We start from the raw sequence: 16,848 nt of genomic DNA, 5'->3' as shown, positions 1-16,848 counted from the left end.
TGTAACAAGCACCGACTGACACCGCATGTCAATGGACGCTGAAAAGTAGTTAAAAATTGGGTCAGTCCGCCCTGGCCGGACAAAATCTGAACCAATCAGAGGTCTGTTTCACAAGTTTGGACAGTACAGTAGACCACAGTGTAATGTATTCGATTGTGCCCATTCCGTGGAGATAAATGGATTGACCTAATTTGACGCAGTTGATCAAGTTCACCACTTGCAGCTATAAATGTAGTGCTTCTTTTTAATTATGGGATTTCTGTCGTTAACTCATGAGTCACCTGATGTAATATTATTATCTGTGATGAAGACAAATCGTCCTCTTATTTGAAAGCTACTGCGTGTGCTTCTTTCTCTCTGCACAGTCGGAAATGCTCTTTTCCCCATAAATTCTCAAACAAACCAAATTGGCAGAGTAAATAAAGAAAAGGAGTAGTAAGGGGAAGGAGGATGGGCGGGGGGGTGGTGAAACTGGCATCAGACCTTTTTGACTGGAATTATTTGCAGGTGTCATAGTTCAGCTGCTGCGATTGGCTGAGGAAAGGTAACATTTAAACCACGATAAAACTTTTGACCCCACAGGAGCTACACAGGAACGCCCAGGTCTGGCGTGGAACAGAGCCTGCTCTCTTCCTGTGTTTACTCCACAGATCCATGAGGGAGGAGCCAGCGAGGAGGAAATCATGTGCCTTGCTCTGAAATGAAAGTTGGCTTTTCAGCTGAGCAACACCGTTAACACTACACACTGCTCCTGCTTGGGTGGTGGAGGTATAAAGTTAACCCTCTCTCTGTAGACTGGTGTGTTTTCATTGTTCATATTATTTACCCTCCAGTTGAAACTTGTGGTAGAGATTTTATTGTTCTTCAAATTATTTTCCTCGCGAGGTTGATAAATTACCATGTGTTTTGCTTCTTCAATAGGAGTCTGAGAAGAGCTGGTATGTTATCTCAATAGGCAGAATGGAGGCATAGCAGGCTTGGCGCTCTGTGCTGTCAGATAAAAGGCTCATTGGCCATTGATTAATGAATCCATTAGCATAATATTAGCCCTGCGTGATCAAATCACACACACACACACATTTGTTTCGGCCATGGTTGGGTTTCTATCGGTTGCATGATGGTGTGTGGGAGGGTGGGTGCCTTCTCAAGAAGAGAAGCTGCTGTGCTCTGAATGCTCTTTCTGCTGTGCCTCTTTCTGCTGTGCCTTTCTCTTTGTGTATTTCTCTTCCCCTGCACTGCAGCACCACCAATTCCCTCTAATGTTCATGTGCACACACTCGCACCTCGTCAGAAAACAGCACGCAGACAGACCGACAGGCAGAGAAGACCCACATGCTGACTGTGGGTCCTATGTAGTTGGGTTGTATTTAGAGTGGCATATCCCTTTTACCGTTGCACCTCTCTGAATAAGCCCAAGGAGCCCATTGGCTGTTACACGGCCTGGCACTTTGAAGAGGTACAGGTATGGTTGTTTTCTTGTCCCGAATCTCTGCCCTCCTTCCTTTTCATTTCTTACCTCCCCCTCTTTCTTTGTCTCTTCATACTGAGTGAGAGAATAGGAGTTTGTGAAATGCTTGTTTTATTCAAATGTGAGCTGTTTCTCCATGAGGCTGGGGGTGTGTTTGAACTCTACTGTAAATCTTAGCTACTGCTGTCTCCTGTCTGACAGAGGTGCTGGCATTTCACTGGATAAGATAAAGCATTTTTGGATGATGCTTTTACATATCTTTGTGTACTGAAGCTTCTTTCTCCTCCATCTCACTCAGTCATATTGGTTGCAGAAATGGGCAGGACTGTGGCTAACGGTACTATGGGGCTGGTTTTGATGATCTGAATACAAAAACAGTATGTTTATCTACACTGACCAAAATGCATACGCAACATGTAAAGTGTTGATTTCGTGAGCTGAAATAAAACATCCCAGAAATGTTCCATATGCACAGTGTTGTTGCCCCCCCCCCCAAAAAAAATAAAAATGTAAACATATATGTTTATCTCTGTTAGTGAGTGTTTCTCCATTGCCAAGATAATCCATCCCCCCGACAGGTGGCATATCAAGAAGCTGATTTAACTGCATGATCATTACACGGGTGCACCTTTTGCTGGGGACAAAACATGGCCACTCTAAAATGTGCAGTTTTGTCACACAACACAATGCCATAGGTTTCTCAAGTTTTGAGGGAATGTGCAATTGGCATGCTGACTGCGGGAATGTCCAGCAGAGCTGTTGTCAGATAATTGTATGTTAATTTCTTTAGCTGCCTCCAATGTTATTTTTGAGAATTTGTCAGTATGTCCAACCAGCCTCACAACTGCAAGACCACGTGTATGGCGTTGTGTGGCTGAACGGTTTTCTGTTGTGAACATAGTGCCCCATGATGGGGTTATGGTATGGACAGGCATAAGCTACGAACACAATTGCAATTTGAATGCACAGAGATCCCTCGATGAGATCCTGAGGCCCATTGTCATGCCAAATGGGGGTCACATCAGTCAGTATCTGCTTTTTTTCTGATCCACGCCCCTATTTAATTTGTTTTAATGTGTCTGTGACCAACAGATACATATCTGTATTCATTCTCGTGAAATCCATAGATTAGGGCCTAATGAATTTATTTCAATTGACTGATTGCCTTGTTGCGTTTTTATAATGCAACTCTCTTGGGATGGACAGAGGGAACGTCTCCAGACAGTCCTGCCCTCAAGTGCAGACTGCGAGAACAGCCCAGCCCCCCCCATGCTCAGGGTTTGGTTGGAATTCCGTGCTGCCAGTCTGCTTCCGACTGGATAATGGAGTCTTTCTTACAGTTTTACAGCGGAGCTTTTTAGAAGTCTGCACAAGTTTTCACATGCTTGGCATGTCTGCCTCGCTGTACTTCAGTCCCATTTGTGAATCATATTTCTTTCTTTATCATAAGTCATAGTTCTGTCTCAACGACCCGCTATTTTCATGAGAATCATGTGTTTTCACAAATGGATAAAACTGTTCAGATTCTGTAGCTAAGTCGGTCACCTGTTTACATGGATGCGACAACAAAACAAAGGATTTGTTGATGTGCACGCTGTCAACTTCAGCTATATAAAATGGATATGACACAGGTTGAGACGGGAGAAAAGCTCCTGTAGTGTGAGCAGCAGCTATTGTAGCCGTTGTCATCCCAAAGTGGCTGAAGGATTTGTGTTTTGCTGGGGTGGAGGTGGGGCTGGTCTTTGAAGAAAAACAGGAAGTCATTCTGTCCTCTTGTTTCCTTTTGCACTTGACGTCCCAAACTCTTGTAGATGCCTTTTTGTTTCTTTATGACTGTGGGGGTTGGTTGAATACAGGGTAATTGCGCCAAATGTATCTGCCACTGCTTTCATATTTGAAGACCAAAGACAGGTGGGTCAGTTGGTGATGGTTTGTCTGCTTACGATGTTGCGGTTATGTTTACGTGTGGAGAGCTGTGGTCTGGTCAGTCCGTAGTGTGTGGTGTCTTTGTTGTGCTAGCCTGCGTCTCACAGTTCAGATTACAGGCTTTAGTTCAAGCGCAGCTAGAATGTCCTCTTCTGATCCTGACTTAGTGACACTGCAGCTCTTGAGCTCAGCTCAACACTCTTCCTCCCTTTTCCACCCCTTCCTTTCTCTCTTTTTACAGTACCTCCCCTATCATATTCATGTCTTCTGTTTTTTTTATATGAAAAACGTGTGTGTGTGCCCCTTGTCAGACTTGTGTTACCAGTTTATCGGCTGCCGACCTGAAGTAATACATGTCTAGAAGGGAGATGCAAACAATTTAGCCTTGGTGCTTGACTTGAAGTGGCACACACTCTCATTCTGTCTGCCTCCCAACATCTCTCATTCCTCATCCATTCTCTCTCTTTCTCCCTCGCTCTGTGTTTTAATTATTCAGCTGCACCTTTAGCTCAGTTGCTGTGAACCATTTTTTGGGTTTGATCTGTGTGGAAGATCCCATAGGAACACACAGGTGGTGCATCGCTCTACTTTTTTTGTGTGCAGTGTTTCCCCTATATGCACCACCGCTGCCACTGCAAATCAATAAGAAAATATTTTTGGGATCCCATTGATATTATGTTTTGAGTCACTCAGATGGCATAATCAATGACAAATATATAGTATAGCAGGAAACTAGCTTTAAAACAGCAAAATTGTCTCTAGCCAAGAGAAGAGCCTCTTAAACCTTGCCATTGGTACATTTCTCAAATGGACTGTAAATATAAAATCTTCCCTGTCATGTTGTCCGGTGCCACATTTTCCTAACGGAAACCTGTGAATAATGTAGAAATTAAGTATCTAAGTCATCAAGGGAACTGACAGAGGATAGCTAAGCTTAGCGTTGGAAAGTTGCTTGGTACTGCAGTAGTGGACTCTGACAGCCAACTGAGGCCAGATAGTCTGTATCGGTCCCTTTCCCCACTATGTAAATGTCGTGGCTGGGAGGCCATATCCAGGAAGTGATGACGCAGGGGACCGTGAGAGAGGATGCAAATAGGATGCTGTCTTCTGTGGCTTCCTGTATCTTTTTTAGAAATAATGGTTCCATATTTCTACCAAAATATTAAACTTTTCCACGGGAAGTAGAGAAGTGGGTTCTGTTCCATCCTGTATCAGCCAGCCAACTGGATGACTCTTACTGGCGTGCTTCGGCGGGACATACTCCACATGAAAACCTCTCCAATAAAATCAAATCATAAATCAAATTTTATTGGTCACATACACATGGTTAGCAGATTGTTAATGCGAGCATAGAGAAATGCTTGTGTTTCTAGTTTCAACAGTGCAGTAATATCTAATAATTCCCCAACTACCTACTGTCTGTGTGGGTGGACCATTTCAGTTTGTCTGTGATGTGTACGCAGAGGAACTTAACTTCCCATCTTTTCCACTGCTGTCCCTTTGATGTAAATAGGGGGTGCTCCCTCTGCAGGTTCCTGAAGTCCACGATCATCTCCTTTTGTTGACGTTGAGTGAGAGGTTGTTTTCCTGGCACCACACTCCCAGCGCCCTCACCTCCTCCCTGTAGGCGGTCTTGTTGTTGGTAATCAAGCCTACTATTGTGTCTGCAAATTTGATAATTGTGTTGGAGGTGTGCATGGCCACACAGTCATGGGTGAACAGGGAGCACAGGAGGGGGCTGAGCACGCACCCTTGTGGCGCCCCAGTGTTGAGGGTCAGTGAACTTCACCAGCCGTCAAATTCCAGGACCCAATTCCACAGGGTGGGTTGAGACCCAGGGCCTCCAGCTTGGAGGGTACTATGGTTTTGAATGCTGAACAGTAGTTTTTTTTTTTTTTACCCCTTTTTCTCCCCAATTTCGTGGTATCCAATTGTTTTAGTAGCTACTATCTTGTGTCATCGCTACAACTCCCATATGGGCTCGGGAGAGAAAGGCTGAAAGTCATGCATCCTCTGATACACAACCCAACCAAGCCACACTGCTTCTTATTAACAAAGCGCCATCCAACCCGGAAGCCAGCCACACCAATGTGTCGGAGGAAACACCGTGCACCTGGCAACCTTGGTTAGCGTGCACTGTGCCCGGCCCGCCACAGGAGTCGCTGGTGCGCGATGAGACAAGGATTTCCCTACCGGCCAAACCCTCCCTAACCCGGGCGACGCTAGGCCAATTGTGCGTTGCCCCACGGACCTCCCAGTCGTGGCCGGTTACGACAGAGCCTTGGCGTGAACCCAGAGTCTGCTGGCGCTGCAGTACAGCGCCCTTAACCACTACGCCACCCGGGAGGCCCATGAACAGCATTCTTGCGTAGTTATTCCTCTTGTCCAGATAATATTGTGCAGTGTGATGGCGATTGCATCGTCTGTAGACCTGTTGGGGCGGTATGCAAACTGAAGTGGATCTAGCTAGGGTGGCAGGTAAGGTGGAGGTGATATGATCCTTGACCAGTCTCTCAAAGCACTTCATGATGACAGAAGTGAGTGCTATGGGGCAGTAGTCATTTAGTTATCTTTACCTTCTTGGGTACAGAAACAATGGTTGCCATCATGAGTCATGTGGAGACAACAGACTGGGATAGGGAGCGATTGAATATGTCCTTAAACACACCAGCCAGCTGGTCTGCGCATGCTCTGAGGACACGGCTAGGGATGCTATCTGGGCCAGCTGCCTTGCGAGGGTTTAAATGTTTTACTCACGTCAACCGTGGAGAGGGGTGGAGGTGCGCAGTCCTCGTTAGCGGGCCGCAACGGTGGCACTGTATTATCCTCAAAGCGAGCAAGGAAGGTGTTTTATTTGTCTGTCACGTGGCTGTTTTTTGTGTGTAGTCTGTAGTTGGTTTTTTTTTTTCTCCTGTAGACCCTGCCACATACGTCTCGTGTCTGAGTGGTTGAATTGCGATTCCACCTTGTCTCTGTACTGGCATTTCGCTTGTTTGATTGCCTTGCGAAGGGAATAACTACACTTTTTATATTCAGTCATATTCCCAGACCTCTTTCCATGGTTGAATGTGGTGGTTTGCGCTTTCAGTTTTGTGCAAATTCCGCCATCCGTCCACGGTTTCTGGTTAGGATAGGTTTTAATAGTCACATTGGGTACATCTCCAATGCACTTCTTTATAAACTCAGCGTCAGCGTATATGCCAATGTTGTTCTCTGAGGCTTGACCGGAACATATTCCAGTCCACATGATCAAAACAATCTTGGAGCGTGGCTTCCGATTGGTCGGACCAGCGTTGAATGGTTCTCGTCACTGGTACATCCTGTTAGAGTTGCTGCCTATAAGACGGTAGGAGCAAGATGGCGTTGTGGTCGGATTTGCTGAAGTGAGGGCGGGGGGGCTTTGTATGCATCGCGGAAGTTAGAGTAGCAGTGGTCGAGGGTATTGCCCATGCGTGTAGCGCAGTCAAAATTCTTGTAGAATTTAGGTAGCCTTGTTCTCAAATTTGCTTTGTTAAAATCCCCAGCTACAATAAATGCAGCCTCAGGATATATGGTTTCCAGTTTGCATATTGTCCAGTGAAGTTCCTTGATGGCAGTCTTAGTGTCTGCTTGAGGGGGAATGTACACAGCTGTGACTATAACTGATTTTGGTAGGTAAAATAGCCAGCATTTGATTGTAAGGAATTCTAGGTCGGGTGAGCAGAAGGACTTGAGTTCCTGTATGTTATGATTACACCACGAGTCGTTACACCCCCCCCTCCGCCCTTCCTCTTCCCAGAGAGGTGTTTCTCTGTCGGTGTGATGCATGGAGAAGCCCGGTGGCTGAACAGATTCTGACAACATATCCTAGAGAGCCATGTTTCCGTAAAACAGCGAATGTTACAATCTCGGTCTCTCTGGAAGGCAACCCTTGCTCAAATTTCGTCTACCTTGCCCACCATCAGTGAACATAAAGTAAACGGAGCCAAAAATTAACCGTATGGTTTGTGTTGAGTTACACATTTCAGGCGGCACATTGGGCTTAGTTATGTTTGTTCACCAACTCATGTCACAGTCCTGTCTGTCTGACTCCAGTAGCATTCATTGGCTCGTAACTGCTGTAGTCTGTGCTTTGGTCAGCGTGCATGATATGCTGCAGACCTGCTAATGTGGTCTCTTCTGTCTTTTATAACAGGCTGTGCTAAGACATTGAGACCCTAGACTGTGAATGGATTTTGATTGGACACAATCAGGTGAAGGTGAGTAGACCAGTGCACTAGAGTCCATGTCACTTACACTGCCCCTCACTCTCAAGGGGCCTCATTTATCAAAGGTGACTGCGCACAAAGTTTTCCCGCAAAGGTTGGTATTTATCAAACGTGACGGGAAAGTGTGTGTATCTCCACGCACAGCTCAAACCATGCACCCGCACAGCTTCTGGTGGTTGATCAATTTATATTGCAGGGGGTGGTGAAGGTGTTTGGTGCACAGGACTTAAAATAATGGTAGGCTAATAAACATTTTACCATTTTAATGATAAATCTGCATTTGCCGTTGGTAAGGAGATCGCATAGCAACATGTAGTCATATTATCTTACTTTTTATTATATAGGCCGCAAAGCACAAGCATATTACAGGACATGTCTCTCCTTTCTGACATGACCAGATTATTCCTGCTACATAAAGCCATGCTTAAACGTAAATGGACCTGTGGTCTATTCAAAACGGTTGACAATACAGGTAAGCAACAGTATTGATACGAGTGCAACACCATAGCATATTTAATCTTAATATGGAAGAACAGTTTGTTTTTTGTATAGAAGTGAGGGCCGTAGTATTTCCTTTTTAAATTGCTTGACTAGACAATCATTTCAGAATGCACAGCCAGTGTTTCGGACTCGCTAAGCATTTTTGGATTGAAAAAGTCACTGCAGGAGTTTGTAAAAATAATAATAATAATCTGCCCACACTTCTACAGGTGATTTGAAATTAGACATTGCGCTTTCTTTTAGAAACTGTCATTGCCCAGTTTTAATTTCTCCAAATTATACAGCAAATTATATATATATTTTTTTCTTCTTTTTGCCCTCCATTCAGCTTTTACGGTGTTTTCCAGTTGGGGTTGTAACGGTCGTTCACGAGCACACACATAGTATGGCTCTGATTTTTATTTTTTATCAATCCCAATTTGTTGAGCATGCAAGTCTTAGAATCTCCATGTACGCTAGAATTTAGTGAGAAATGTACACACGGATGATAAATGAAGCCCCAGATCTTCATTCATCTTGGTCTCCATTAGTTCAACAAACTGTAAGCCTATGCTGTCTTGTACAACCAACTGCTTTTCGGTACCTATCACTTTAAAATCTGCCCCGTATCTGATGGAACAAACATCTATCTATCTCTGGGCAAGTTTCACATTGTCAGAAGTGTCTGCTTCAGGATCATTTGCATAATGCCAGGCCTGTTGTGACTCATTTGTGGTGCGCTGGCTGCTGTTTTCAGTCGACGTCTCTCTGAAATAGAAAGGGCACAATGTTTGCGTTCTCTCCAGAGTATAGGCCTACTGTCTCTCCCTAAGCGTGATTCACTGCAAGGTTTCAAAGTCAACAAACTTACTGGGGAAAAAGTTGAGGAATAAAGGCGAACAACAAATAAATGAGGCATGTTACAAACATGCATATACTGCTTGATGCCATGGTAGCATGGTTGTCAAAATACTGGAGAAAATGGTTTCTTATGTTCAAATGCTTTACCATCACCACAGTATGATTGGCAGATTCTATACAAGGGGAAAGATTTCTTCAAGGGAATAAAACATTTCACTATGGTCACCTATAGCAGAGTTTCCCAAACTCTGTCCTGGGGCCCTCCCTGGCACTATACAACTGATTTCAAATAACCAAAGCTTGATGATCAATTAAAATATTATTTGTCACATATGCCGAATACAACAGACCTTGGAGAAATGCTTAGAAGCCCTTAACACTTTCTTAAAACTGCATTGTTGGTTAAGTGTTAAGTAAAAAAATAGAAAATAAAAGTAACAATTAAACAGCAGCAGTAAAATAACAATAGCGAGGCTATACACAGGGGGATGAGTTGATTATTTGAATCACCTGTGTAGTGCTAGGTCAAAAATCTAAATGTGTACCCGGGGTGGGCCTCTGGACCAAGTTTGGGAAACCCTGATCTATATAACCACTTCCTTGTTCTTTTCCACCGATATACTGTATACATGTGAGCTACATATTCTGCCTTCTCTATTATTACCAGCAAGCAGCACTCTAGCATGTGTTTGTCTTTCAAGATGTGAAGCTGACTGAGGTTTGTTGTCATCATTCTCCACAACTGCAGAGATAAAATCAAATCTAATCAAATGTATTTATATAGCCCTTTGTACGTTAGCTGATATCTCAAAGTGCTGTACAGAAACCCAGCCTAAAACCCCAAACAGCAAGCAATGCAGGTGTAGAAGCACGGTGGCTAGGAAAAACTCCCTAGAAAGGCCAAAATCTAGGAAGAAACCTAGAGAGGAACCAGGCTATGTGGGGTGGCCAGTCCTCTTCTGGCTGTGCCGGGTGAAGATTATGTTCATAAATGACCAGCATGGTCAAATAATAATAATGACAGAACAGTTGAAAATGGAGCAGCAGCACGGCCAGGTGGACTGGGGACAGCAAGGAGTCATGTCAGGTAGCCCTGAGGCATGGTCCTAGGGCTCAGGTCCTCCGAGAGAAAGAAAGAGAATTAGAGAGAGCACACTTAAATTCACACAGGACACCGAATAGGACAGGAGAAGTACTCCAGATATAACAAACTGACCCTAGCCCCCCGACACAAACTACTGCAGCACAAATACTGGAGGCTGAGACAGGAGGGGTCAGGAGACACTGTGTCCCCATCCGAGGACACCCCCGGACAGGGCCAAACAGGAAGGATATAACCCCACCTACTTTGCCAAAGCACAGCCCCCACACCACTAGAGGGATATCTTCAACCACCAACTTACCATCCTGAGACAAGGCCGAGTATAGCCCACAAAGATCTCCGCCACGGCACAACCCAAGGGGGGGCGCCAACCCAGACAGGAAGATCACATCAGTGACTCAACCCACTCAAGTGACACACCCCTCCTAGGGACGGTATGAAAGAGCACCAGTAAGCCAGTGACTCAGCCCCTGTAATAGGGTTAGAGGCAGAGAATCCCAGTGGAAAGAGGAGAACCGGCCAGGCAGAGACAGCAAGGGCGGTCCGTTGCTCCAGAGCCTTTCCGTTCACCTTCACACTTCTGGGCCAGACTACACTCAATCATATGACCCACTGAAGAGATGAGTCTTCAGTAAAACCTAAAGGTTGAGACCGAGTTTGCGTCTCTCACATGGGTAGGCAGACCATTCCATAAAAATGGAGCTCTATAGGAGAAAGCCCTGCCTCCAGCTGTTTGCTTAGAAATTCTAGGGACAATTAGGAGGCCTGCGTCTTGTGACCGTAGCGTACGTGTAGGTATGTACGGCAGGATCATATCAGAGAGATGGGTAGGAGCAAGCCCATGTAATGCTTTGTATGTTAGCAGTAAACCTTGAAATCAGCCTTTGCCTTGACAGGAAGCCAGTGTAGGGAGACTAGCACTGGAGTAATATGATAATTTTTTGGTTTTAGTCAGGATTCTTGCAGCCGTATTTAGCACTAGCTGAAGTTAATTTAGTGCTTTATCCGGGTAGCCGGAAAGTAGAGTATTGCAGTAGTCTAACCTAGAAGTGACAAAAGCATGGATGAATTTTTCTGCATTTTTGGAGAGAGTTTCTGATTGTTGCAATGTTACGCAGATGGAAAAAGCTGTCCTTGAAACCGTCTTGATATGTTCAAAAGAAAGATCAGGGTCCAGAGTAACGCCGAGGTCCTTCACAGTTTTATTTGAGACGACTGTACAACCATTAAGATTAATTGTCAGATTCAACAGAAGGTCTCTTGGGACCTAGAACAAGCATCTCTGTTTTGTCAGAGTTTAAAAGTAGAACGTTTGCAGCCATCCACTTCCTTATGTCTGAAACACGTGCTTCTAGCGAGGGCAATTTTGGGGCTTCACCATGTTTCATTGAAATGTACAGCTGTGTGTCATCCGCATAGCAGTGAAAGTTAACATTATGTTTTCGAATGACATCCCCAAGAGGTCAAATATATAGTGAAAATAATAGTGGTCCTAAAACGGAACCTTGAGGAACACCGAAATGTACAGTTGATTTGTCAGAGGACAAACCATTCACAGAGACAAACTGATATCTTTCCGACAGATAAGATCTAAACCAGGCCAGAACTTGTCAGTGTAGACCAATTTGGGTTTCCAATCTCTCCAAAAGAATGTGGTGATCGATGGTATCAAAAGCAGCACTAAGGTCTAGGAGCACGAGAGGTGAGTTTGGGGACAGAAAAGAGGACTGAGAGGGAAGGAAGGGGGATGGAAAAAGAGCGAGACTGAGTGGGGAAAGACAGATTTGGGAGCGTGCAGTGGCGACAGGACGGGGCGCGTGCAGTGGCGACAGGACGGGGCGCGTGCAGTGGCGACAGGACGGGGCGCGTGCAGTGGCGACAGGACGGGGCGCGTGCAGTGGCGACAGGACGGGGCGCGTGCAGTGGCGACAGGACGGGGCGCGTGCAGTGGCGACAGGACGGGGCGCGTGCAGTGGCGACAGGACGGGGCGCGTGCAGTGGCGACGGGGCGCGTGGGTAGGAGACTAGGACTGTGTCAAAGAGGTGGCGCTATACAAGTCCATGCCTGCAGTTTGGACTGGGGTTGCATAACCACTCCCATCCGTTCTGCAGTATTCCACTCCGAAATGATGCGCTCATAGCTGTGTGTGTGCTCTTGTTAGAAAGCCAGTGTATGTCTGTGTGTGCCAGTGTGCTTGCCCACCCTGAGATGTGTGTCTGTCATTGCCTACGTCTCAAGTGCTGGAACAATGAACTCCAGTGTTTTTTTTTCTGTGTGGAAATGAAAAGAGCAGTGGCCTTAGTGTCTACCTTCCTCTGGTGTGAACCCTGAGGGGGTCAGACGCAGTGCAAGGCTGGGCCAGGGGAGGAAAACAAGGGCAGGATCGCCCGGCCGGCCAGCAGCACGCTCAGAGAGGGAGGGGGGGGGGGATTGGGGGGGACAAGAAGAGGAATGGCCAGAGAGTGTAGGAAGAAGGGGAGAGCGGATATAGAGAGGATTCGGGGTCAGGGAGCAATTGGAAGTTGGAAATGTGAATGTATCTTGCGGTTCAGTAAGGTTAAACAGAGCAGTATAGCCTAACCTTGGGACATCTCTGTTCTGTAGGAACGCAATCCAGCTTGTGCTTGTCCCTGTGCTGGGGGTTTATTGACCGTACTGTACTATTCGAGCACGAGGAGTGGTGCAGGCACAGGATGAACGCAGGATGACCCATTTTCCCCAGAGGCTCTAAATCACTACATCATTGTCAGTCTCTCCTCACACTGGAACAGTGTGCAATGAAGGGAGACTCATGTAGCTACTAGTGCTGAGCGATTAACCAAAATTTGTTTTCGTTTTTTTTTTAAACAACTAATTGTCCAAGTCAGTTCAATTATTTGAATTCCATTTAATTTTTTCTTTTTGTGAGCTCAATGCGCACATTGCACAGTTTCTCTAGAGATAAATCAGATCCAGCTTGAACTGCGATGTAGGGAGTTGTAGTTTCCAACAGGCCAATATTCTACATAGTTTAGAGCATAAAACGTGGTAATTAACTGCAATGCCTATCATACATTGCGTATTTACTTGTCCGGTCTGTGGTTCTTTTAATGCCTTCTACTGAAGAGACCAGAATGCAAGATCATGAAGGGATAAAGAGAGCAGCTGTTGCTTCGTGACTTCTCCACCTGCAAATACATGATCAAATTGATTTGATAGTTGGTTTTCAACAGTCATAAAAGTATGCCTTATTTCAGTTGAGCTTCCAAAATAGTGATTTTTGTCAGACAGCAGCTCTGTAGAGATGAGATGACTTGGAATTAAATAAGTCATCAAATAAAATAAATGTAATATACATGACTGAAGTAATTTATTAAGGTAATGTGAATAAGCAGTACTGGGCAGTCACTACCATGGGACTTTTATTAATTGTTTCAGTTATAGCATTCAACCCGAAAATCGAAAACCTTTTCTATTTATTTTTGAATAACCGACCTCAGAAAGTACTATCGCTCAGCACTGCTCCAAACCTCCAGCTTTCTCCCTGAAATCAGCGTTGAATTGAAATATTAATCAAGGGATTATAGTCAGTGTCTGGAATGATAGTTTTAATGGACTATCCTCTTGGACGAGACGCCCAAAGACGGGACCTTCTATAAGTTCTAACATAATAGACCAAGCCATGTTGGTCTCAGAGGTCTGGATACAGTGTGTCTCTGTCTCCCAGGTGCTGACATGCGCTGAGGATGAGTGAAGTGGCAGACAACTCGCTGGAGCCCATGTGCTCCGAACGGAAACGCAAGATCTCCACCTGCGATACACCAGGCATGGGGTGAGTCACTGTCGGGAGCGACGTCTCCATCTTCCTTTCTGTCAATCGTTGTGTGTGACACTGTCTTATGGGCAAAGTGGTGTTCTTTTCTCTCTAGCCTCTGTTAAATTCCCTCAGCTTCACATTCTGTTTTTCATGTTGAAGATTTCTGTGGTGTCAGCATTTTAACTCAAGTATACAGCAGGTCATTATGGAGGGAGAGGTGTGGTTGTCATGGTGACATATCTGACTATCTCCTATTTTCTCCCCCCCCCCCCACTCCCTTTCCCTGCAGATGTGACAAGCGCAGGAAGGAGCAGGAGAGTAACTACATGGAGGAGCTGGCCGAGCTGATCTCTGCCAACTTCGGCAACATGGACAGCTTTAACGTGAAGCCAGATAAATGTGCCATCCTCAAGGAGACCGTTCGGCAGATCAGGCAAATCAAAGGGCAAGGTACCAGCTCCCTAACAGGCTGACTACACTGCTCGTGTCGTGTGCTCGAGCGTTGCAAAATACATTTAGAAATCTAGATTATTCAATTATTGCACCCACACTGCTCGCGCGCGCCAATGATCGTCTGCGTTGCCAAGGGCTAAAATAGAAGTCCTGCCTCTCCCATCTCCTCATTGGTTTATAGAAGCAGGTACCCACGTGCCATCTCCACATTGGTAATAGCCACGTGGGTGACTGAAAGACGAATGAGGTCAGTGGCGGTAATGCACCTAATTTATGAAAGTTGCCAATCGCAATATAAAGTCAAGAGGAGAAAAAGCCTGGACAAATTATCCCAGGACAAATTAGCTAGCAACAGCAAGCTAGCTAAATATGACAAATTAGCTAGCAAGTGCACGCTAGCTAGCTGAATTGGCATAAATGTTTAATGCTTTTTGACCTGTCCCCAACTTAATATAATTGGTTCAGAGTTGTTTAAATATTTTAACCTGCGTGTTGTGATCGCGTTTGGGAACAAAATACATTTATGCACAATGGTGCACGCGCGCAGCCGGTTCTGTGTAAATGCTAACGCTAGCAGTCATCTGAATATCAGCATGTTATCGCCATTGGATTTAGCAAAAAGAGGAAGTAGGAGAACATGATTTGGCATTTGTGAAATCCTTTCTGTAGTATTAGCTCAGTGTATGGTTGCATGGTCAGGAGGATGCCTCTGCCAACCAGGGCTGTAGAGACTAGGTGGGTTCATGGCCCTGTGGCCTGCCTGGCCTCTTTGGGTGAAATTAACACCAGTAGTTGAGTTGTGGTGGTGATGGCTCAAGGCTGAGGTGCTCCAGGCTCATCTGTCTGTTTGCACTGGAGTAGCAGGCCCCAGACTGTGACGGATGGGACTGGAGAGCAGGGTGGGAGGGCTGGGACAGGTGAGGGACCCCATAAATCACTCAACCCCCCCCCCGCCGCCTCATTTCACTGTTACCGATCTGAAGTGGTTGTTGGATCGGTATAAGCTGTATTAACTCCACCCAGCCTTCTGGTAGGTTATATGCAATCTTATAACTATGCAGTCCAGTCAGATAAGATCAGTAAGGAAGGAAGGAAGGAAGGAAGGAAGGAAGGAAGGGAATTATTGGATTGGAAACCACCCCAGGGCCTCAGATGGCTGCTGCTGGCAGGAGCTTTGTACAGCTAGGTTTCCATAGTTACAGGAAGTAAATGATGAAGGCCGTCCTTCTCTCACCGGTACCTTTTTAACCAGCTCTCTTTCACCTATCCATTTACTCCTTAGGTCATCTTATTTAGGCAGACTCTATCCTCTCGTCCCTTACATTAGTGTTAGCCTTGAAGCAGCCTTGAAAACCAGAAGCATTTTTTGTCATTCTCTTCGTTGCAAGTGAATCTCTTCCATCAGAATCTGACTCATAATTCCATTTTAAATCATGATATAGTTACATTTTTAGAACTGTAAAAGCATTGGTAATGCTGCCTCCTGGTGGTGGACAGTAAGTCATTTTTACAGTAACATGGTTGGCTAGATCAATGGTCTCTGTATTGTATGCTAATTTTGGCCTCCAGTAAAACTGTTTTGCAAGTAATGTTTCTCATTTCTCCTCAAATTTCCACAATGTATTTCAAGCTGCTTGTTTACAGAGGGTGTACATATCCTGCTGTGTGTTGCATTGTTACTAGTTTTACCTTATCTACTGTGAAGTGACTGGGGGTCCTTGTCCCTCTGCAGGGAAGAGCTCGTGCAGCGATGACGATGTCCAGAAGGCAGATGTGTCATCCACCGGTCAAGGGGTCATTGACAAGGACCATCTGGGACCACTGCTGCTACAGGTTAGCCTGAGGACAGGGTGGGGGTCAAAGGGCAGTGGAATTAGCTTCACCTTATGTTGAATGAGGGACATACAAGACTCTTGTATGTGCAGCTGGTCACACATTTAGTATAGTTATTGATTGATAATAGAATTTTGTGCATCTTTCCTCTGGCTCAGGCACTGGATGGCTTCCTGTTTGTGGTGAACCGGGATGGCAGCATCGTATTTGTGTCTGACAATGTGACCCAGTACCTGCAGTACAAACAGGAGGAGCTCATCAACACCTCCGTCTACAACATCCTCCATGAGGACGACAGGGAGGAGCTGCACAAGAACCTGCCCAAGACCAAGGGTACGCAGACGCACACAAATGCAGTCACGATAATACATGTGCCATTGGACTTGGATTTAGTGGTAATGCAGAACGGTAATCTTTCCAACCCACAGCATGAAAGCAATTACTGTGTCCCCTTGCCCCTTCTAGCACCCAACGGTGGGTCATGGGGAGGAGAGGCACCGCGGCAGAAGAGCCACACCTTTAATTGTCGTATGCTGGTGAAGTACGGTCACGGGCAGAGCCATCAGAACCATGGTCCGTCTGAGGGGCCCAACAGGCAGCGCTACGAGACCATGCAGTGCTTCGCCCTGACTCAACCCCGCACCATAATGGAGGAGGGAGAAGGTAGGGGAATCCTCCTCA

At 45.6% G+C, this 16,848-nt stretch overlaps 1 protein-coding gene across 7 annotated transcripts in view; it reads left to right on the top strand.

Annotated features, from left to right (window-relative positions):
* Window positions 1-16,848, top strand: part of LOC112254390 (nuclear receptor coactivator 3) — a 64,214-nt gene that overhangs the window by 37,069 nt on the left and 10,297 nt on the right. For 5 of the 7 annotated variants that reach the window (XM_024426929.2, XM_024426930.2, XM_024426935.2 and 2 more), the window contains 6 exons: window positions 7,569-7,632; window positions 13,792-13,896; window positions 14,171-14,331; window positions 16,067-16,167; window positions 16,326-16,500; window positions 16,633-16,830. In XM_024426929.2, coding sequence (XP_024282697.1) covers window positions 13,811-13,896; window positions 14,171-14,331; window positions 16,067-16,167; window positions 16,326-16,500; window positions 16,633-16,830 — 721 coding nt within the window. In that variant the 5' untranslated portion in view covers window positions 7,569-7,632; window positions 13,792-13,810. Of the gene's footprint in view, window positions 1-3,223; window positions 3,380-7,568; window positions 7,633-13,791; window positions 13,897-14,170; window positions 14,332-16,066; window positions 16,168-16,325; window positions 16,501-16,632; window positions 16,831-16,848 lie in introns of those variants that run through there. The other 2 variants (XM_024426928.1, XM_024426931.2) reach the window with 2 other exon arrangements.

This window comes from Oncorhynchus tshawytscha, linkage group LG07 (genome assembly GCF_018296145.1).
Source record: "Oncorhynchus tshawytscha isolate Ot180627B linkage group LG07, Otsh_v2.0, whole genome shotgun sequence".
NCBI classification, from domain to species: Eukaryota; Metazoa; Chordata; class Actinopteri; order Salmoniformes; family Salmonidae; genus Oncorhynchus; species Oncorhynchus tshawytscha.
Note: the sequence above shows the minus strand (reverse complement) of the source record. Positions and strands in the feature narration are given on the sequence as shown.